General features: G+C 38.1%; 1 protein-coding gene and 1 long non-coding RNA gene across 2 annotated transcripts in view; one reads left to right on the forward strand and one right to left on the reverse strand.

The window, feature by feature from the left end:
• Window positions 1–17,114, forward strand: part of LOC137502885 (uncharacterized) — a 41,658-nt gene extending 24,544 nt beyond the window's left edge. The window contains exon 5 of the mRNA XM_068230064.1: window positions 16,332–17,114. Coding sequence (XP_068086165.1) covers window positions 16,332–16,393 — 62 coding nt within the window. The 3' untranslated portion in view covers window positions 16,394–17,114. The remainder of the gene's footprint in view (window positions 1–16,331) is intronic.
• A 671-nt stretch (window positions 17,115–17,785) lies between these two features.
• Window positions 17,786–24,301, reverse strand: part of LOC136884986 (uncharacterized) — a 38,941-nt gene continuing 32,425 nt past the window's right edge. Inside the window, exon 4 of the long non-coding RNA XR_010861446.2 lies at window positions 17,786–17,915. This is a non-coding gene — a long non-coding RNA (uncharacterized lncRNA). The remainder of the gene's footprint in view (window positions 17,916–24,301) is intronic.

Raw genomic sequence — 24,301 nt, forward strand, 5'->3', positions numbered from 1 at the left:
ACATGTGCTCCCTGGGTGGTGCTAAGCGAGCAACAGCGATCAGGCTGCCAGACTATCCTAGTAATCTCCTGGCTATTTTACGTGAAAATGAAAAAAATCCAGTGCCATAAGAAGATAAGAACTAATCACATTCCCAGAGCATCTGAGACTCATGCTAACATAAGAACTACTTAACTTGAAAAACTGCACTGTATGTGACATCAAATGTATTTTTAGCTATAAGCCTTTTGAACTGCTAAACATTTTTTAAACCATAATTTGATAGTTTCACCCTGCTCCCCTTTAGTTTGAGCTATGTTAATTATTTTTAAGGCTTTCAAATGTCTTTTTAGGATTAAGAAGAGATGGATATGTCCTTGCTTCTTGTAAATAGCACACCTGAACAAGACAAGCTGATGTCCAGTCACTAGACGAAACATTTAGTACAGTTTTTAGTTTACCAAAAGCAAATAAATCTGTATCAATTAGGTGGAATCATTGATTTGTCTGAATAGTATATCACATCAATATGAATCATGAGGATGATGGTTTTCTAGCCGGTATAACGCACGCCTTTCCTCCTCACTACATTGTAACCATTCACATTTATAGAAAGTTATTTCTAGTAAAACTATTAAGTCTAAAACCTACCTGGCATTACATTTGATGTTCAAAATGTTGTCCCTCAGTTGTTGGATACGCAGACACCTCGTAACCGGTTTTGCAGACACTTGGCGAATGTCAGCCCGAGTGATGTTCTAAGTAACTTGTGCAATGTTCTCTTGTGCGAGCGTTCTTCACATATACTTTCCACTTAAGCATCCCCCACAGGGATTTAAATCGGGAGATCTAGCGGGATAATTAACCACGCGATCTTCGAAAACTTCCCGTATTATCTCCATAGTTACATGCAATAAATTTCATTGTTGGTCCGTGGTGGGTCTATATAATCAAAATTTATAAAATAAAAATCCACCTTTCCACTATTTATTGACTATTTCTACATTAAATCCACATTAACTACAGCTGTGCGATTCAAAGTGTGTGTGCAAAGTTATTGTCGCTTCTATTTCTGGTGAGCAGTTCAATAAAATCTTGTTTTGATTTTGTTTAGTCTACCACTACAGTCTACTTTCCGACGTATTCATTCTAAATGTCAGTTTATACCTCCCATTGACTAGGTATGTAAAAAATACTAACGCTGCATTGACCTTCTAAAATTGTTTTGTTTGTTTCAAAATCCAGTCCTTCACTTCAACATTTTTTCCCCACCAGTGTATATAGTAAAACAGTAATTGTTGCATTAAATAATTATATTCTTATTTTATAAAGGAAACATTAAATATATCCTCCTAATTCAATACAAAACACAATTCCATCATTAGATGGAGTAATCAAATTCAAATATTTTGACTCGTTTGAGCCATCTTCAGTGAAATAAGGGGAGTTAACATTATCTACATAATAAAAGCTAAAAATGTGCTAAAAAGCATAAGGAACAAAAGAAAAAAATAAGAGACATGACTGAAATAAAACCAATATACAATATTTACATCACTACATGGAGCAATAAATAACTCGTTGAGACAAATTCAGTGAAAAAAGGTGTTAATATAAAACATAATTGAATCCAAAAAGTGTGTTAAAACTAAGAATAAAATGATAGACTGAAACAAAACAAGGTACAAATATAGTAAAGGGGCCTCAAGGATTATTACATATAATATTTAAAAGCTGCTGTTCTCGCCTTAAAATGATCATGGAGGAGAGATGTGTTCAATACGCTTGCCAGGGACCAATCCACCCACTCCTAGAAGTACATGTACTTTTATAGCAAATGTATAACAAATACATACTTCATTGCTTAAAACTGATTGGTTCACGTATGGAAGAGGATGACGTCATTGATACCTAGGATGAGGTAGAGAATTTGTTACCAACCATTGCAGAAGAAAAAAATTATGAATAAAGATCATTTATTACTTTTTACGTATTTTTGCACATCCAGGCCAATCTGTCATGAGAACTAGTGCTGGGGACGGAGCGGAGCAGTTGTTGTAACGTCATCACCCGGTAGTACCGAGTGAACTACCGAGTGAATGTCCTGACGCGGGACGTTTAAACACGTTATAGGTATGGCACTGCGAAGGTATTGCATCCCCCTATTAATACCCTTCTCTCACAACGTACCAACTGTAAATAACTGCATATATATTCACTATAATTGTTATATACGTAACTGCTAGGGAGTAGGAGGTAGTATGTGGAATAAATGTCAGTAACTCGTATAGTTAACTCATTCGAATAGTGAAACAAAGTATGGCGCATACCTACTGAAAGGGTACAAGGGGATTGGAAGTTAACAGAAAAGTAATGTATTAACAATTATTTCGTAAGTTCATGTGATACGGTACACTGTTAATGAGAAGAATAACCTGAATATAAAGATCTTATCAGAATTTAATGAAAAACACTGACATAATTTCATCTACAGGATGACAAAAGTAATTACGTAAATGGACGTTGACTGGAATGTCCTTCTTTGCAAATGTGATTACAAAACATATCTGACAACATACTACTACACGTCCCAATGCCAAACAGCTATCAGTAGAATGCTTCTATAAATAGTTATTATATGATTATATTATATTATATTATTATATTTGATGTGCCACCACCCGTCGCGTATGTGCGGCCACAAAATTTGCATTTTGCGTGTTTCCTATTATCAGTGATGTCAAAAAAACTGCCAGGCATCCAACGGTTTTCGTGGCATTTGTGGAACAACGTTCTGTAAAAATTTCTTTAAATTCCTTTAAATGTTCTAAATATATATAACTACTATCTACGAATATGTTTAAATATCACACTAACACCACAAATATAATCTAACAGACTTTACATTATCTACAAAACATAACAAGCGTAGGAAATATATACGTACATTCGAAACACAGATTGAATACAGGTACTTTCGTACGTGTTTGTGCGCTCCACTGCGCTCAGGTCCTCCGCGAGTACTCGCAGTTGTAAGCGGAGGGGATCGGTGGAGCGCTGTACCGCTACAACCGGATTACTCATCGGTATTACTCGCTCCGTCCCCACCTCTAATGAGAACAGTGATCTCGAAAGGGCGGGGCCAGACACCCTCCGAAAGGCTCTTTTCTATCGCTGCGGCGCTTACTGCCCGCACAGCAAGAAAGGTCCTTTAGTAGTTGTAAAATGCAAGAAATACTGTAGGATAGAAAGGGTCCCCAAGCAACAGTTGGCAGGATTGTCGTTCTTCTCAGCGCTCCTAGTAAGACTATCACACTCGCGTGCGCCATCTAGTGGTAGCTAGTGTTACTAATCATTGAGGCCCCTTTACTATAGTTTTGCCCAAAACAATAAGTGCTAATGGTGAGGTTGTGGACCTCTTAGTCTAAACATTTTAGTTTGATAACAATCCAAAAACAAGACTATTTCCCTGTGTTGAAAATTCAGGTTGAATCTGTAGAACCACCACCACGAATGGCTAGGAGGGGAGCGAAAAAGCTTGAGAATCAAAGTTTAAGAGACAACGTGGCAGGCGAAATGTATGTGATAAGTGATGGAAAAACGCCAATGAATTTAAAATTTTAGAATAGCAGCATTCTGAAATTCTCCTCAATTTAGCGGTCCCATTCTCGAAGATTCCAATGTTGGCTAGGTGTATTTGCCTTATTTTAAATGGTCGGGAGGGCAGCGACAAAATTGAGAAGCTGTGTTAGAGAAGTAACAGGTGCATGGTAAACAGTGACCCTAGTGGACACCGTCAATGAAGTTTCAATCTGTAATGGAAAAAACAAGGCTGTGTGAGAAACCCTATGTAAGAAAAATTGCAGTTGTTAAATTTGAATCTGTAAATGCCTGATCTTAAAAAAAACGTTAGTTCTATTTACTGAGGCAGAGTTGTGCACCACTCCCATGTTCCTGTTAGTTTGAAAGGAAACCTTAGTATTGTTTCTTAAAAATGTTTTTCATTCCATAGATGTCTTTATTGAAAGTGGAAAAAGTGAAAGGATTGGATTTTTCTTTTAATATTGTTGTCTTAGGAATGTTCAAATTTATTGAGTATTCTTTCTAAAAAAATTTGCTGTAGTCATTGAACATAGCAATGGCGTGAATAATATTTAATTCTTCATTTAAGTTTTCTTTGGACATCGGTATTTTAAAAGCACGATAGACTATACCGTTGTGTGGCACATTTGTGTGCTTGTGGGTGTGAGGAGTCTTGACGAATGGCGGTTGTGTTTGTGTGGGTTTTCTATATCTCTTATATGATGAGGATGGAAGACTACTTATCGTCAGATCTACGAAATTGTTTTATTAGTTTCTGATTCAGGGGTAAATTTAATATGGGGTCAATATTGTTGAGATTAAGGAGGGCGGAAAGCAGTTTGGTCGTCAATAATTACAAAGATGGAGTCTATTTGCAAAGATTTTGTACTTCAGCTAGGCTGATGATGGTCCTTAATGGACTATTTCCGCTAAGATGCCAGAGGCAGATGACCCCATTGCCAAGCCATCCTGTTGATATATAATGTCGAAAGTGAAGAACTTGTTATTGATTACCAATTTCAGAACAGGCATAACATCTAGAATCCACGAACCTGCTACGCCTGCGAGAGGTGATACTCCCACGTGGCGCGTCCCAGGTGGCAGATAGGGGGGTCCTAACCGGCTTGCCGGCGGACTTGAGGGAAATAAAATACCTCTCGCGGACCAAACACACACCCCCTGTGGGTGGGGGAGGCAGACGAATAATACACCCACGGTATCCCCTGCCTGTCGTGAGAGCCGACTAAAAGGGGCGACCAAGGGATGATTGTATTCGAACCATGCAACTACATGTGATTAGTACCACCACGCGGAGAACACCAAGGGTCGCTTTTACTTGTGCGTAGTACCACTATATTAAGTACGAAATAGGTTTGTGATTAGTAGCACACAGGAGCACCGTGCGGTCGGCTTTTGCAGTACCTGTGATTAGTACCACCATATGAGCGGGACCATGGGATGATAGCTACCATGGACCTGCCTTACCTGTGATTAGTACCCACTCTATGAGGAACACCACGGGATAGGGAGAGGTCCCTGTGGTTAGTACTCTTACGTGATGAACATCATAGGTTTGCGTTGCCTGTGAATGGCGCCGCAGAGTGAGAAAAACATAGGTCTGTATTTATGTCGAATTTCATAAGCTTTGAGTAGTACAATAATGTGTGGAATACCGCAAGTCTCTGCTACCATTGATTAGTACCGCAACAGGACAGATACCATGGTTCTACATTACTAGCGATCAGTATCATTCTGAGGGGCCTTTGACTTGTATTTTGGACACATTTAGACACCAAGCATCCTCGATTTGCTTTTGGAAGTGGTCCCTTGGTCAGTAATACTATTAACTATGATAGTTTTTTGAGTCGGATCCACTGATTGTTTTAAATTCATGTTCATTCATTCATTCATTCATTCGTTCATTCATTCTTCATGACATTTTTTATTTTGGTCAGTGGATAATTTTGAACTTTTACTTTGTCGTTTCATTTCGTACCATTAGGGGCCGATGACCTCGATGTTAGGCCCCTTTAAACAACAAGCATCATCATCATCTAGAATCTCTAGTTTGCTTAGATGACTGTATTTAAGTTTTTTTTAATGATAGGAAATTGTTTTTTGTCTTAATACTGGGATACATACTAACAATGTCATAGGAGTGAAGGGAATGGTGTTCTTAATGGATTTGTTTGGCTGTAATTTTTCTTGAATTTCTGAATAAACTGAATTTATACAGAGGGCTGGGTCTGTAGTTAATTATTGGGCGTATGGGGACACTGGCATTGATCTTGGGGAGAGGTTTAGCAGTAGGTAAACCCGGATTAATGTTCGATAATTTTGCTTTTTCTTGGTTGGTAAAAAGAAAGGTAGTTTGTTTTAACAGATGTTGAATTTGAGTTCGGACTTTTTTTAATTATTGAAGTGGTATTGTTGAAAAAGTCTTCAGTTTTTGCAACATACTCAGTTTTATCCACCCCCTGTGGGTGGGGGACGCAGACGAAGAATTCACCCACGGTATCCCCTGCCTGTCGTAAGAGGCGACTTAAAGGGGCGACCAAGGGATGATCAAATTAGAACCATGAAACTACTTGTGATCAGTACCACCATGCGGGGAAGACCACGGGACGCTTTTACTTGCGCGTAGTACCACTGAGTTGGGTACCAAATAGGTTTGTGATTAGTAGCACTATATGAGCGACACCATGGAACCCATGGTTCTGGCTTGCCTATGATTAGTACCCACTATATTTATTTATTTATTTATTTATTTATTTATTTATTTATTTATTTATTTATTTATTTGTCTTTATTAAGTGGTGAAGTTAGGGCTCTTGGCCCTCTCTTACACTTAACCACATACAATTTTTTTTATTTTTACAGTATTAATCTGAAGTATCATTGTAATCAATTAGTTATTGAGATATGTATGTCAGATAAGGAATTACAATAATACAATTAATTAAGGTTACTACTAATGAAAAATTATAGGATAAATAGTGGATAATAACAAAACTCCAACAAACACCACGGGATAGGAAGAGTCCCTGTGGTTAGGCACCCTTATGTGATGAACACCATGGGTTTGTGTTGCCTGTAAATGGTGCTGCAATGTGCAAAACAGTGTAGGTCTGTAATACATGGGTGAATTTAATTACCTGTGAGTAGTACCATAATGTGTGGAATACCGTGAGTCTACGCTACTCTTGATTAGTACCATAACATAACAAATACCATGGTTCTACTTTCCTAGCAATAAATACCATTGTGAGGGGCTGCCGACTTATTTTGGACCCCTTTCGACTAAGTTATCACGCGGTTAATGTTATCAAATTATATGCATCCCAGAGTGATCATAAGTGGCATCCACTGTAATAACAAATTATGGTTATGATCTTGTCTTATGTCTTTAAGTTGACTTAGGACCTTAGGCAAAGAAGTAAATCTGGAAATGAGTCAGAATTAGGAAATTAAAAAGAACAATTATTTGAGACTTGGCTCTGTCTGCAGAACAAGCACTGACTTGCTGGAGGAAGCAGGCAGGCAATGTAAACAAAGGAGTAGATAAGGAGAGGAGGGGTAAAGAAAGGGTGTCTACGGTGGCGCTGAAAGATGCGGAAAGACAGACTGCTGCTTAAAGGGGAATTTAAAGAGATTATAAAAGAAACAATTTTTTTTAAATCTGAGATGTGGTTATTAGACAGGAATTAAAAGGTCAAAATGTTTCATTTCTCTGAAATTTCATTGAAGTTAGGATAGAAAAACTGTTCCAGATTGATAAAACAATTTTCTGTAATGTTGAGTAGGGGGGCCTTTTTTATAGCTTGAGAATTTTCATGTCTTCGTTGATATTGGTGAACTTATGGTTAACCCATGGCCAAACATCTGTTCTATTTCAGGGTGTTAACATGCTCTAAGTATCTTGTATGGAAGCTCCTACCTGTTTGACTGACATGAGTTACGATTATTACAATTGAGTCTGTAAACACCTAACTTGGTGAACTTATTGCTATGATTAATAGAATTGGTTCTGTGTAGAATGTTTCTGTATAAGTTTTAAAGGCTGTTTTGATGCAAGCTCACAGCTGCGCGACTAATCGCACAGCCAACTTGCCCGGTATTCTACACATACATATTCATTATAGACTTAAGACTTTCAGAGTTCATTCTGCAAGCCTCTGTAAATGCACTAAACACCACCACAGTCCTCTACTTGTGCCCTTGTTTAGTTCTATACCTCTTATCTTTCACTCATTAGAAACTGAGTCTAACCATCATAGTCTGTCTCACTCTACTTCTCTTACTCTCAATGACTATTATTCTCTTAGGTACCCTCCTCCATTCGCCTTGCATGACCCCCCCTCCGAAGCCAGTTTGTGTACAGCTTCTTCCATAGAGTTCATTTCTAAGTTAGCCTTTATCTCATTCCAAATACCCTCCCAGCCATTGTTCCACCTGTTTGTACTAGCAATTATTCTTGCTACTTTCATGTCTGTTACTTCTAACTTATGAATAACGTATATTGAGTTCACCCAGCTTTCACTCCTGTAAAGCAAAGTAAAGAAAAGTTTTGTCCAGCAGCTGACTTCTTTCTTACAGAATACTGTTGATCGCAACTGCGACTTCACTGCATTAGCTTTACTGCACCTTTATTCGGTGTTGCCATACCATCCTGGGAGAACACGCATCCTAAATACTTGAAATTATCCACTTGTTCCATCCCCTGTGGGTAGGGGACACAGACGAAGAATACACGCATGGTATCCCCTGCCTGTCGTAAGAGGTGACTGAAAGGAGCAACCAAGAGATATTAGAACCATGTGATTACTTGTGATTAGTCCCATTATGTGCAGAACACCATAGGTTGATGTTATTTGAGACTAGTACCATTATGTGAGAAACACTACAGGTCTGGGTGGTGTTCGTGATAAGTGTCATCCTGTGTATTCTGCTGGTTGGTTCCACTGTTCAGAATGGGTCTGCATTACCCGAGTAGTACCACTTTAAAAGGAACACCCTGGGTCTACATTGCCTGTGATTGGCACCACTTTGTGAGAAAAACCAGGGGATTGACTGGCGCCTGTAATTCCATTGTTTGCAGTGCCTGAGAGTAGTACCATTATGTGAGGAACACGGATAGTTTTGTTGCCTGTGGGCGTTACAATAATGCGTGATACACTACATTGGCTTTGATTACTAGCACTACGTGAGCAACACCGTGAGTACACGTGGCCTGTGATTAGTCCCGCTATGTTAGGAACACCATGGTTCAGCGTTGCTTGTGATTAGTACCACCATGTGAGAAATGCCATGAGTCTGTCACCTGGGTTTAGTTACCACTATAGGAGCACCATGGTTCTGCTTTACCAGTTAGTAGTACCATTGAGGGCTGGTGACCTGGATTTTGGACCCTTTTAGGTAAAGTATCATTCCAGTAATTAAGGCATTGTGAATAGGATTCACTGATGGCTTTTGTTTCATGGCCTTTTTTTTTTTTTTTTTCCATAGTTTTACACTTCAGTCAGTGGATACATTTTGAAGTGTAAATTTTACTTTTGTTCACCTCACACCATTAGGGGCTCATGACCTAGTTGTATGCCCCTTTAACAAATCTACTACCTGTTCCAGCTTAGTATCACCAACATCACATTCAATTCTCTTAGTTTTCTTACTGCCATCATTTCACTCTTGGAAATGATTTTCATATACTGGTACTCATAGGAATCCTTTTTCTTATTTTTTCTATATTTTCTATGTTCTTCTATATTTCCTTATTACTTTTTAATTTTCATTGTTCTCTTGTTTTTATTGGGCCTGCGATTTTTCTTGTTTCTTCTTTTTAGTAGGTACTTCAAGTTTATCTAAAAAATAGTCCAAAAACTAGACATTCACTTGTATAAAGACTTTCTGGTTTTACCACTGTATTGAATGCCTTATTTTATGATCTGTAGGTAAGCATTTCTTGTAAACATTCTAACTGATGCCATATGCTCTTTCTGTTCTGTGTAACCTTTCTTCAGCAGATTTTTCTAAACCATTTTCTTGAATAATTTCTTTCAGATATTTGAATTTCTCCACTGTTTGACCAAAATATCTTCAAAATTTTGGAGTGTTACAGTTTGTAATATCCCCCTGCCCCCCTTTGAGATTCTCAAACCTGTTTTGTTGGTGATTTCTTCAAAGAGATTGATTTGTCTTGTGACATCTATTGGGCAATAAGTTCAACACCTTTGTTCTTCTCCCCCAATGTTATTTGTGAGATTGTATGTTCTCTTAATTTTTCATTCTGAATGTGTGCTAATTTGTACCTAAATTTGGTCAAAAGAGAATGAAAACTGAAGTACAGGTAGACCTAGTTATACGCGATAGTTACATTCCGCGTCATTGCTGCGCATATCGAATTCGTGTATATAGCAAAGCAGTCGCCTCTGTACAGGCAATGAAGGCCCTTGGAGTGGAAGGTAAAGGCTTCCACCATTGTTAACCTTGGCACGTGATGGGGTAGAGTGGTTAGCTCTACGCCCGGTTGCCTTTGCCCCCAGGAATTAACCTGGTACTCATTTTTTGTGTAGGCTGTGTGAACCTTAGAGCCATATGCACCTCCGGAATTGGAAATCTAGTTTCTTAGATTTTACGACTTCCTGCTGGGGATTCGAACCCACGTCCTTTTGGGCGAACCCAGCACGCCTTTACCACCTAGGCCAGGCAGTATCTAATTTGCATTGTCATTTTATATGTATTTATTTATTTATTTATTTATTCCTGACTTACATTTGTGGCGAAGTTAGGGCTCACGGCCCTCTCTTACACTTAACCACTATAAACAGAATTTAAAAATGTAAACATAAAAGTAAGACATAGAAATTCTAAAAAGAAATAATGTAAAATATAGGGTTAGGTTTCAGTTTACTCAGGTATTAAGTTTAAAATAGCAGATGCTTAGTATTTTTACATTAAATACTGTTATTCTGCGAGTCGGAGCGTGGAATGTTAGAAGTTTGAATCGTTGTGGTAGGTTAGAGAATCTGAAAAGGGAGATGGATAGGCTAAAGTTAGATGTAGTTGGTATAAGTGAAGTACGTTGGCAGGAAGAACAGGATTTTTGGTCAGGCGATTACCGAATTATCAACACGAAATCAAACAGGGGTAATGCAGGAGTTGGTTTAATAATGAATAAGAAAATAGGGCAGCGGATAAGCTACTACGACCAGCATAGTGAAAGAATTATTGTCGCCAAGATAGACACCAAACCAATGCCCACCACAATAGTGCAGGTCTATATGCCTACTAGTTCAGTGGATGATGAAGAAATTGAAAGAATATATGAGGAGATAGAAGATTTAATACAATATGTCAAAGGTGACGAGAATCTAATTGTGATGGGAGACTGGAACACAGTGGTAGGCCAAGGAAGAGAAGGTAGCACAGTAGGAGAATTTGGATTGGGACAAAGGAACGAAAGAGGAAGTCGGCTGGTTGAATTCTGCACTGACCATAATTTAGTCCTCGCCAATACTTGGTTCAAACACCACAAACGACGGCTGTATACGTGGACGAGACCTGGAGACACTGGAAGGTATCAAATAGACTTCATTATGATTAGGCAGAGATTCAGAAACCAGGTGTTGGATTGCAAAACTTTCCCAGGAGCAGACGTGGACTCTGACCACAACTTGTTGGTCATGAAATGCCATCTGAAATTGAAGAAATTGAAGAAAGGAAAGAATGCAAAAAGATGGGATCTAGACAAGTTGAAAGAAAAGAGTGTGATGGATTGTTTCAAGGAACATGTTGCACAAGGACTAAATGAAAAGGCCGAAGGAAACACAGTAGAGGAAGAGTGGAGAGTCATGAAAAATGAAGTCAGTAGGGCTGCTGAAGAAATGTTAGGAAGGAAGAAAAGATCAACTAAGAATCAGTGGATAACTCAGGAGATACTAGACCTGATTGATGAACGACGAAAATACAAGAATGCTAGAAATGAAGAGGGCAGAAAAGAATACAGGCGATTAAAGAATGAAGTGGACAGAAAGTGCAAGGTAGCTAAGGAAGAATGGCTGAAGGAGAAGTGCAAGGATGTCGAAGGCTGTATGGTCCTGGGAAAGGTAGATGCTGCATACAGGAAAATCAAGGAAACCTTTGGAGAAAGGAAATCTAGGTGCATGAATATTAAGAGCTCAGATGGAAAGCCACTTCTAGGGAAAGAAGACAAAGCAGAAAGATGGCAGGAGCATATCCAACAGTTGTATCAAGGTAACGATGTAGATAATTTTGTTTTGGAACATGAAGAGGCTGTTGATGCTGATGAAATGGGAGACCCAATTTTGAGGTCAGAGTTTGACAGAGCTGTGAGTGACCTAAATAGGAACAAGGCACCTGGAATTGATGATATTCCCGCTGAATTACTGACTGCCTTAGGAGAAACCAGCATGGTAAGGTTATTTCATTTAGTGTGCAAGATGTATGAGACAGGAGAAGTCCCATCCGATTTTCAGCAGAATGTTGTTATACCTATTCCCAAGAAAGCCGGTGCTGACAGGTGTGAAAACTACCGCACTATTAGTTTAGTATCTCATGCCTGCAAAATTTTAACACGTATTATTTACAGAAGAATGGAAAAAACAAGTTGAAGCTGAGTTGGGGGAAGATCAATTTGGCTTCAGAAGAAATGTAGGAACACGTGAAGCAATCCTGACTTTGCGTCTGATCTTAGAGGATCGAATCAAGGACAAGCCCATGTATATGGCATTCGTAGATCTAGAAAAGGCATTCGATAATGTTGATTGGACCAGGCTATTTATGATTCTGAAGATGATAGGGATCAGATACCGAGAACGAAGAATTATCTACAACCTGTATAAAAATCAGTGTGCAGTGATAAGAATTGAGGGCTTTGAAAAAGAAGCAGCAATCCAGAAAGGAGTGAGGCAAGGCTGCAGTTTGTCCCCTCTCCTTTTCAATGTTTACATAGAACAGGCAGTAAAGGAAATCAAAGAGAAATTTGGAAAGGGAATCACAGTCCAAGGAGAGGAAATCAAAACCTTGAGATTTGCCGATGATATTGTTATTTTATCTGAGACTGCAGAAGATCTCGAAGTTGCTGAATGGTATGGATGAAGTCTTAGGTAAGGAGTACAAGATGAAAATAAATAAGTCCAAAACAAAAGTAATGGAGTGCAGTCGAACGAAGGCAGGTGATGTAGGGAATATTAGATTAGGAAACGAAGTCTTAAAGGAAGTAGATGAATATTATTTGGGTAGTAAAATAACCAACGATGGCAGAAGTAAGGAGGACATAAAATGCAGACTAGCACAAGCAAGGAAGAGCTTTCTTAAGAAAAGAAATTTGCTCACTTCAAACATTGATATCGGAATTAGAAAGATGTTTTTGAAGACTTTTGTGTGGAGCGTGGCATTGTATGGAAGTGAAACATGGACGATAACTAGCTCAGAAAGAAAGAGAATAGAAGCTTTTGAAATGTGGTGTTACAGAAGAATGCTGAAGGTGAGATGGATAGATCTCATCACGAATGAAGAGATACTGAATCGAATTGGTGAGAGGAGATCGATTTGGCTAAATTTGACGAGAAGAAGAGATAGAATGATAGGACACATCTTAAGACACCCAGGACTTGTTCAGTTGGTTTTTGAAGGAAGTGTAGGTGGCAAGAACGGTAGGGGTAGACCAAGGTATGAATATGACAAACAGATTAGAGCAGATGTAGGATGCAATAGCTACGTAGAAATGAAAAGGTTAGCACAGGATAGGGTGGCATGGATAGCTGCATCAAACCAGTCTATGGACTGATGACTCAAACAACAATGTTTCTGAAACACATTTTAGTTCATAATTTATATACTTAAGAATTAAACATTGAAATGTTTGTCCTGTTTCTCCATGGGGTTTGGTATGAGGTGAGTTTTAATCTGTCTGGCAGGTTTTTATGACTGGATCCCCTTCTTGATGTCAACTTCATCAGAGGTGTTAATGAGATGAAATGAATTGCGTGATATGATAGTAGGGATAGGGTGAAACCTGGTGCTGGCACATAGCTTACTCCTGTCGAATAACACCAAGGGGTCTGTTCAAGGCTTAACGTGTTCATCCGATGAACAAATCACCATGAACAGTCATTTGCCCTCACTCCATATGAGCACTGTGGAGAGGTTTGGAATTTAATCCAGACTTTTGGCATGCAATCTAGTGATTAGAAATTGTAGAACACCACCACCCCTACCCTGCCGGCCAACATTCTGAACATTTTTTTGTCCAATGGGACTCAAAGCGGCTAACCACGGTGTCAGGCCGTTTAGATTTCAGCACCTCAACAATCACGGGCACCAGGCAGGCGAAACACCTGAAAGTCACAATAATAAACTAAACTTGATTTCATTAGATTGGGTTAGGTTTATTTGTTGTTGGGAACATGTTTGTTACATACTTTCCATTAAAAAGCATCTGTAGTGATGTCAAGACAGTTGATTCTGCATTGTCACAAATGGTTCTCACAGTGGATTCAGCAACTCCCAAACCATGCTAGATATAAACAATACTCTTGCCAGTCTCATAACGATCCATATCTTCTAGCTTTGTTCCTAACGAATATGACTTTTGTACACTCTTCTATCCTTCGACAGGCACACTTTATTTCCTTTTACTGGGCATTTTAGATATGAAACCTTTCAAGTGCAACTTTACAGCTCTACTGACTGGAACTGACGATTTGAGTCTTGACAAACATGCCAGATGCGCTTGCCGTGTTTAACCTTGGTGCGCAACTTGGTGTACAGTGTTTGGCTCACATGTCTGTACCTGCCTGAAGGCATTCCAGCTTCCATGTACTGTCGTTAACAGATGGCAACTCTGGACTTAAAACCAAAATTGTGTATATGCGAAATTGCAGATAATGAATCTGTAGAGTGAGGTTTACCTGTAGTTTTAAAATTGTCATGACTACTCTTGGTATTTTTTGCAGGAATGAATTCATATTTATTTACAGAAAGGGTGAAATCTGTACAAAATTATTGGATTATAGGAATTATATGTTGATGATTACTGAAGGTTTCTTGCAGCAAATCTTTCACCTGGTGAGTGATGTGTGTTGCCCCATCTTGCTTGAAAATAGCGGTGGTCACAGTTACGTTCTTGAAAAGCTGGAACCACGTGTTGCACAAGGTCCTTTTAAGGTGCACCTAACAGGCTTGTGAGGGGTCATCTCTTCAAAGAAAAATGGACCAAGAATGAATGAGCTTGTAAAACTACACCAATCATGTAAGCTGAATGCAATGGTTGTTCTTAGAACAACCAAGGAAATGACAACAGAATTCCACTGGAAGAACTTTCTAATGTCACGAGTTATGAAAAATTGCACGCTCTGAGTGCTTGTAGCACCATATTTTTACCTGGTGCAAAACTGGAAACTAATAATTTTTGTGGCATAATTTGTGAGCGCATTGCTTAGTTAGCGTATGTACGAAATTTCAGATTCCTACGATCATTACAGCCTGCGTTGTTACACTGAATACAGTTAAATTGTGCATACCTGGTACTATTCCACAGACAGATAAATCTTTGTGTCAATCAACACCACAGTTTGTTAGTTAAACCAGCATGGGCTGCATGCTACTTTACTGTATTGCCACCTTTAGTGTTGGCAGGCACTTGCATGTTCCCCATTCAACTAATGGACAGGATACTTTGTCAAATTATATAACACTGTAATGTCTGGGAAAAATAAACTGACAATTTGGAGAATGGGTGCAAACATTTATTAGGCTTAATTATAATGTTTAATGTAGTATTAGATAAACTGTATTAAGGAAAACTGCATGTATTAAAAAAACCATTTTGACAATAAATTATCATTCCCTACCCAGTTTCAGGAATTAGGGGATTAGAGTAATTTATTCTAGTAGGTCTTCTGTGCCTCTTGCTGGGGACCTTGGGTGGTTGATTGCAGAGATTTTTAATTGGGTAATGGATGTGGCACATCTCTGTACAGCAATCAATATTTGAGTGAAAATTCTGTGGATGGATTCCATGATGTCACTTGACTACAGTACCTATTCTCTATTTAACATGTGCATTTGTTGGGGATATTGTCACTTTAGTGATTATGTAATTCATTGGCAATGACCTGTTGTCTTAAATGTTGGAATTATTAGGAGTTAAAAACTTCATGGTCTGTATTGAATAGAGAATAAGAAATGGCAAAGTAAATTGCAAAGGTGTGACCAAGTCACACACAAGACTAAGTCTCACAAAGTGACTTATTTAAAACACTCATGTGCTTTCATCTTCATTGGTTTTATAATTGACTTGATGTTTATCTAATCATTGATTTTTAAATGTTAAGGGTTCATAGATTGTTTTTATATTGCGAATATATTTCATGAATACGTGCCCTATTCCAAGTTTGGCTGATGTCAAACGATGTCTGAACTGGTACTGAATAAATAATGTAATTTAAACTAACATAATTATTTGTATTGAAAAGGTAGACCTTTGCAATTTACATTGCTGTTTGGAATTATTAGCATGAGCTTAGGAATGGGTCAAAGTTTATTGCATTGCATTAGGCCTACATATTTGATAAATATTTAGCCTGTATGAAAGGGTGATATGCTGCTCAAACTGTCAGACTCCAACTCTTGTGTGGGGCCCTTGACAGATTTCTCATTGGTGTGAGTGTTTGGGTGTATACTGATTTATATACAAAGTAATATTCCAGTTTAAGGGATTAATTTTCAAATACATATTCTCTTGTTTGCAGTTGCTGAGAGCTGTATTTTCCTGTACTGCATGGATGAGGTGAAGATTTGCTATGGCAGTTAGAAAATTGTTCAACAACCAAGACAAGAGTGGCTTAATTTTGCATTCATGAAAATACATACAGTGTTGCAAGAAACTTTATGGACACATTGGGAAAATTGTGGTCTTTTTGATAACTGACTTATTACAATGTGCAGTAAATTTTATAGTTTATTTTGACAATTAAATGCAGAGTAAGACTAACTGTGGAGCAGTTTTTATTTATTGCTGGATTGTTTGTAATGTATTATCATCCTTAACATTTTAAAATATGTCTTCAAAAATTTGTCAAATGGCTGAACACTGTTATTTTTCTAGATGAGGGTGGAGGAAATAGTGGAATAAGTTGTTTGATATAACTTCCAAGGGGCTCATCAGACTTACAGTATGATTTTTTTAGTGTTAGTATCTTGAGATACACTTTCTTTTAATGGAAATATACTGTTTTGTGTACATAGCACACATACATTATAAATTCAGCACTGGGATTGAAAAATGAACACCAGTCTTTGACTTGGTGAGGGATGTAATGAATGAATATTATAGGCTATTAGTATAATGGCAGCACTGATTATTTTCAGAAAATATGATTTATTCAAACATCTTTCATTTGGCATTGTATTTTTTTCATTTTCACTTGTCTGATTTTCTAAATAATCATGGTATTTAATTTGTAATATTTGTATGTTTAAGGCTATGTGTAGTTCCATTCAAGAAAACAGTGTTAGTGCCAATAGGAAAGAATGTTATCTTGAAATGGTTCATGAGTTATGAGGTGGACAACTTAGCTGAATAATCCTTTGTAACACATTTTAGCATCCCAGCATATTATATGGTTTGTGGGAGTGTCTCTTGAAATGTGGTTCATAATGCCAGAGTTGCAAATAGGGCATTTGTGGTTTTGTTATTCTGTTCAGCTGTTCACTTATTGTGACCTATTTGTAATAGGAATCTAGTAATTTTTTCCTTCCTGTATTTGCTACTGTAACTGTCAGTTTTCCTATATTTAGAGAAAAAGTTCTTTTGATGAAAATCTTGATCTTCAATGTTATTACTTATTGTAACACTGAGAAAATGATGTAATAAAGGATAGAAAGAACAAAGGGCTTTCTTTTATATATATATATATATATATATATATATATATATATTTTGCTCCTTTATACTTTCCTTTTCATGTAATAAAGTAGTAATTGATCAGTATTGTACCAAGAACATCTTCAGCTCAGGTGCATATATTGAAATGAACTATTAAAAAAAAGATTTAACACTTCAGGTTTTCCATTCTGAATACACCAAAATTATGAAAATTTGGACTTAGTTTTTTTTTCTTCCTTTATTTTTTCATATTAAAAAATATTTTCATAGTAGATAAAAAATAAAAATATTAATTACAAAATTTCAGAAAAACTACAAAAAATAAGGAAATTTTGCTATAAAATTTGCATTTTGGGCAGAAAAACAGCTTAAAAATATACCCTAAGTCCAACACCTCGTTTCAAGTGTCCAGGTTCAGCGTCGAAACTTTGATGATTCACGGACTTTCCTGTTCAAAAAAAAAAAATCTGAAAATTGATATTACTAAGTACAGCCAATACAGCACTGCTATTGCACAAGAAGAGAGCACTCCTACTCCCCCACTTGTGCAATAGCAGTACTCTTATACATATTATCAAAGCACCTACAAAAACTACTGTGTGATGTCCGAGAGTTCTTTGAGGCAGCTCTCAGTATTGAACAGTTAGGGTTTCGTTATCTCAAGTGGAAACATTTCACACAGCTGTTTCTGCAGGTGCAACAATAAGCTGTCGTTATTAAAACATTAAATGTAGCAGTACTGCCAACAATTGGAAGTGTATGTAAATATAACGCACACAATTGCATACTAAAAATTCTCAGTCTGTTTCCAATGAATGAAGCCCGCAGCGAGGGCCGAAGTCTGTTGCATTCTGGGGCAATAATTAATGACCGACTGATGAAATGATATTAGAGTGTGTTGCTGGAATGAAAGAGAAGAACAATCGGAGAACAGGATGTTCCGTCTCTGATTTGTCCAGCATAAATCTCACGAGTGGCCACCGAACCCAGCTGTGAGAGGTTGGCGCGTTACCTTGAGTCCCTGAGGTTTCATCACAGTCTAACATATACAGTCGCGAAGCTCTGATGGTATTTTTCATCCGATGCGACTACAGCTCTCCAAGCGGCGAGGTGGAGGCAACTCGCTAACAGACAACAGGAAACGAATTACCACTACAGTCTAAAATGGTCATAACTTCTCAACCATTCATGCAAATAATGTCCTGACAAGGTTATTGTAATCCTTATGAAATAGTGGAGGAGGTCAAACAGTTTATTTCGATGAGGAGTTTGAAGATAATATTGAAATATTTATTTAATCTTAAGGAGTTATTTTTCTTTACCACGGACTATAACATAAAATCGCTCTTATAGGGCAACCGGTGTGAAATAGGTATATACCATCGCAGACTTTTTTGTAGAGGTTTTTATGCTCTACAATTCATATGCTTACACTTGGTGTTTATCGTTGATGGTTCAGGCAGCGTAAGCTAAGAAAGCACGTGACCGCCCGACCGACATCAAACCTGCCAAGTTGGTCAAAGAAGGCCAGCGCTCTACTATGGTCGGTCACTCGTTTTCTTGGCTTACGCTGCCTGAACCGTCAACGATAGACCCCAAGTGTAAACGTACGAATTGTAGAGCATATACGATGGTATATACCTATTTCGAACCGGTTGCCCTCTAGAAGCGATTTTATGTTATAGTCCACGGTAAAAAAAATATAACTCCTTGAGATTAAATAAATATTTTGATATTATCCTCGAACTCCTCATCGAAATAAATTGTTTGACCCCCTCCACTATTTCATAAGGATTACAAAAACCTTGTCAGGACATTAGTTGCATGAATGGTTCAGAAGTTATGACCATTTTAGACTGTAGTGGTAATTCGCTCCCTGTTGTCTGCTAGAATGTTGCTCCAGCTGTCAAGTGGATGAACCTTCCTCTTATTAGAGCTTCGCAACTGTATATATTAAACTGTGGTTTTATAATTGCCTACTAGTGAAGAGATAATCTCGCGAAATATTTTATTAACCAGCCTAATTTTACCACATTTTAAAATGACACCGTTATTTGTTTGGTTTTGTTGGTACCAGATATTGAAAGGGTACGTGTTTATCATCCCTTCAACTATTAAAAGTCGTAAGATACTTCTCATTAGAGTAGGCCTCTTCTTTGCTAGTGTTTTAACATCGCACAAATACATTGAAGGTTTTCAGCGACGCAAAGATTTGCCTGGGAGTAAAAATGGGAATTCTCCGAAGACCGTAAAAGTAGTTTGGGACGTAAAGCAAATAACATTAATTATATTAAAATGGGAATTGCCTGAAAACCATTTTTAGAGCTGCCCCGAACCTGCCATCTCGCAAATGCAAGCTTAGAGCTACGCATTCCTAACCGCACGCTTGGTTAGAATAGGTCCCTTTTTCTCTTAAATGCTGAACGACTGGACTATTCAGTCGAGCTACCGGAAGGTCCAAATACTAACAATTTACTTTGTGTTAGTAAATGTAAAGTTTTTATGATAATGGTGGTCATGATCATTAAGGCATCAAGTCTACATGCTCTGACACCGTGGTTAGCCAGTTCGAGTCACACTGGTCACCATCAGAATGTTGGCTGGTAGGAGAGGTGGTGGTATACAATTTCTAATCACTAGATTATGTGCCAAAAGCCTGGATTAAATTCTAAACCTCTCTGCAGTGTTCATGTGGAGTGAGCGCATATGACACAGGTGATTCGCCTGTCAGATGGGGACGTCGAGCCTTGAGCAGGCCGCTTGGTGCTGCTGAACAAAAGTAGGCTATGTGCAAGCACCGCGTTTCACCCCTCTCCTTTCCTATCGCATCTCTCATTTCCTCTCGCTAGCTCCTCTGATGAGATTCACGTCAGAAAGAGCACCCGTTCGTAAAAACTCTCTTTATACCCAACTCTGTAAAAAACAGGGCAAGGGTTGGACGTACATGTTAACTGAACCAAGATTGGTAAGTTCTCAAGCTCATTAACTTTAGGTTCAGATCATCTGTACCATTTTCAATAACAACTGTTCAACACTTCCAAGAGTTGGCAATACTACTGGATAAAAAAATCACAAACCACTTCTAACAAGTAAGGACAACTTTCTGATCACTGACTTGTGCGACATATTGGTAAGCCCTCATATTATATTCAGATTTACACTATCAAACAATCATCACTGATCAGCAATTAGGGCAGTCACCCAAGTGGCAGATTCCCAATCTGTTTACCCAGACTTTTTTTTTTTTAATGCAAAGAATTAGAAAAATGACTGAATATACTCCAATCCCTAACACCCGTTTCTACACTAAGAGTACAAATAACGAAGGTGAAAGTTCAACAATACATAGCTCTTATTTCTTAAAAATAGAAACTTTGAAAATTGAAACAGGCTCCTCAAGGGAATGTACAAATAAAATGTCGATAATTACATGAAAGCTATGAGATTTCTACGTTTTAATTAGCGCTGCTGAAGAGATGTTAGGAAGGAAGAAAAGATCAACTAAGAATCAGTGGATAACTCATGAGATACTAGACCCGATTGATGAATGACGAAAATACAAGAATGCTAGAAATGAAGAGGCCAGAAAAGAATAGAGGCGATTAAAGAATCAAGTGGATAGAATGTACAAGGCAGCTAAGGAAGAATGGCTGAAGGAGAAGTGCAAGGATGTCAAAGGTTGTTTGGTCCCGGGAAAGGTAGATGCTGCTTACAGGAAAATCAAGGAAACCTTTGGAGAAAGGAGATCTAGGTGTATGAATATTAAGAGCTCAGATTGAAAGCCACTTCTAGAGAAAGAAGACAAAGCAGAAAGATGGCAAGAACATATCCAAGAGTTGCAACAAGGTGAAGATGTAGATAACTTGGTTCTGGAACAAGAAGAGGCTGTTGATGCTGATGAAATGGGAGACCCAATTTTGAGGTCAGAGTTTGACAGAGCTGTGAGAGACCTAAACAGGAACAAGGCACTTGGAATTGATGTCATTCCCTCTGAATTACTGACTGCCTTAGGAGAAACCAGCATGGCAAGGTTATTTCATTTAGTGTGTAAGATGTATGAGACAGGAGAAGTCCCATCTGATTTTCGGCAGAATGTTGTTATACCTATTCCCAACAAAGCCAGTGCTGACAGGTGTGAAAACTACTGCACCATTAGTTTAGTATCTCATGCCTGAAAAATTTTAACACGTATTATTTACAGAAGAATGGAAAAACAAGTTGAAGCTGAGTTGGGAGAAGATCAATTTGGCTTCAGAAGAAATGTAGGTACATGTGAAGCAATCCTGACTTTACGTCTGATCTTAGAGGATCGAATCAAGAAGGACAAGCCCATGTATATGGCATTCGTAGATCTAGAAAAGGCATTCAATAATGTTGATTGGACCAAGCTATTTACGATTCTGAAGGTGATTTGGATCAGATATTGAGAACGAAGAATTATCTACAATCTGTATAAAAATCAGTCTGCAGTGATAAGAATCGAGGGCTTTGAAAAAGAAGCACCAATCCAGAAAGGAGTGAGGCAAGGCTGCAGTTTGTCCCCTCCTCCTTTTCAATGTTTACAAAGAACAGGCAGTAAAGGAAATCAAAGAGGAATTTGGAAAGGGAATCACAATCCAAGGAGAGGAAATCAAAACCTTGAGATTTGCTGATGATATTGTTATTTTATCTGAGACTGCAGAAGATCTCGAGAAGCTGCTGAATGGTATGGACAAAGTGTTGGGTAAGGAGTAAAAGATGAAAACAAATAAGTCCAAAACAAAAGTAATGGAGTGCAGTCGAACGAAGGCAGGTGATGCAGGAAATATTAGATTAGGAAATGAAGTCTTAAAGGAAGTAGATGAATATTGTTCCTTGGGTAGTAAAATAACTTACGATGGCAGAAGTAAGGAGGACATAAAATGCAGACTAGCACAAGCAAGGAAGAGCTTTCTTAAGAAAAGAAATTTGCTCACTTCAAACATTGATATCGGAATTAGAAAGATGTTTTTGAAAACTTTCGTGCGGAGCGTGGCATTGTATGGAAGTGAAACATGGACGATAACTAGCTCAGAAAGAAAGAGAATAGAAGCTTTTGAAATGTGGTGTTACAGAAGAATGCTGAAGGTGAGATGGATAGATCGAATCACGAATGAAGAAATACTGAATCAAATTGGTGAGAGGAAATCGATTTGGCTAAATTTGACAAGAAGAAGAGATAGAACGATAGGACACATCTTAAGACATCCAGGACTTGTGCAGTTGGTTTTTGAAGGAAGTGTAGGTGGTAAGAACGGTAGGGGTAGGCCAAGGTATGAATATGACAAGCAGATTAGAGCAGATATAGGATGCAGTAGTTACATAGAAATGAAAAAGGTTAGCACAGGATAGGATGGCATGGAGGCGTGCAAAACATTGCTGAATTCTCAAAAGCGTAGAGGCAATATGGTACTTAATCACGTACAGCGGAATTCCGGTACGTGCTTATTGCTCCACGTAGGTAGTTATTCCGTAGTTTGATGTGTTTAGCTGCATCAAACCAGTCTATGGACTGATAACTCAAACAACAACACATGAAATTCTAATATCCTACATGCACTGGCCACATGTGCCTTAGTAGGGAGTCACTTTGACATCATACCCAATATAAATACACTTTTTTTTTTTTTTTTTTTTTTTTTTTTTTCAGTACAAGCCTGCAAAAATTAAACAGGAAATATGACATGCTCTACCAAACATTTTGAGATAGGAATGTCGTATCTGAGGAACCAGCTTAAATGTGTTATTTTATTTACATCTAGCTTTTACATAACTACATCACTGGCAAACCTGTGTTTATGGATAACTTTGCACCTCACAATAAAACGATGGCTACCAACTTCAAGGCAAGCACAATATTCACCCAAAAGATACCTGCGTACCCTTTCAAATCGCAGGCAAATACAATCCGGGTAACGAACCCCATGTCTTTCTTTTTTGCAAGTTGCCTTACATCGCACCAACACCGATAGGTTTTATGGCGACGTTGGGATAGGAAACGGCCCTAATTAAGGTACAGTTCCAGAATTTGCCTGGTATCAAAGTGGGGAAAACCGGTAAACCATCAGTGGGGTCCGAACCCAGTATCTCACAGCTGCATGCCCATAAATGAACGGCCAACTCGCTTGGTCACTGTGTATGTACTACGTTCAAAAGAAGTACAGTAAAGTACTGAGTATTCATACAGATTAATTTATTTTGATCAATCAATGCAATCATGAACTCTACAGATTCAATTCTAAAACATGATACCTCTACAAGCCAACAGTGCAGTTAGGCAAGTGACAAGCATTTTACTTAATGTTATTACTGTTTTAGTGAACACCCAATTTTCTGACCAATGGATATAATTTACAGCTAAAAAATGTAAAACGTCACTGTAAATAATCCAGAACATGGTGATGGACATATTCAACCCCTTTCTCTTCAGACCTTAGGTTTCCTATCTCAAAATGTTCAGCAAAGCATCCGCTATTTCCTGTTTAATTTTTGCAAGCATTTAATAAACTTAAAATCATCCAGTCGCCTTGATAATTTTGCAATTTTAAAAAGCTTATCTCCATGGGCACAAGGTGGACTACAGCGAAACAAGTCACACCTGAAGATCAAAACCAGCGACATTGTTGACCACGATAAGTTTACACCTACAACTGAATTATGTTGACCACTTCAAAACCAAAAAGAAATCAATCATCCATCAATGATCTGCATTTAGGGCTGTTGCCCAGGTGGCAGATTCCCTATCAACTGTTTACCTAGGCTTTTCATTTAACATTTTCCTTGATAAATTACTCCAATCCTTACTTCCACCTTATA

This window comes from Anabrus simplex, chromosome 13 (assembly GCF_040414725.1).
Source record: "Anabrus simplex isolate iqAnaSimp1 chromosome 13, ASM4041472v1, whole genome shotgun sequence".
NCBI lineage: Eukaryota > Metazoa > Arthropoda > Insecta > Orthoptera > Tettigoniidae > Anabrus > Anabrus simplex.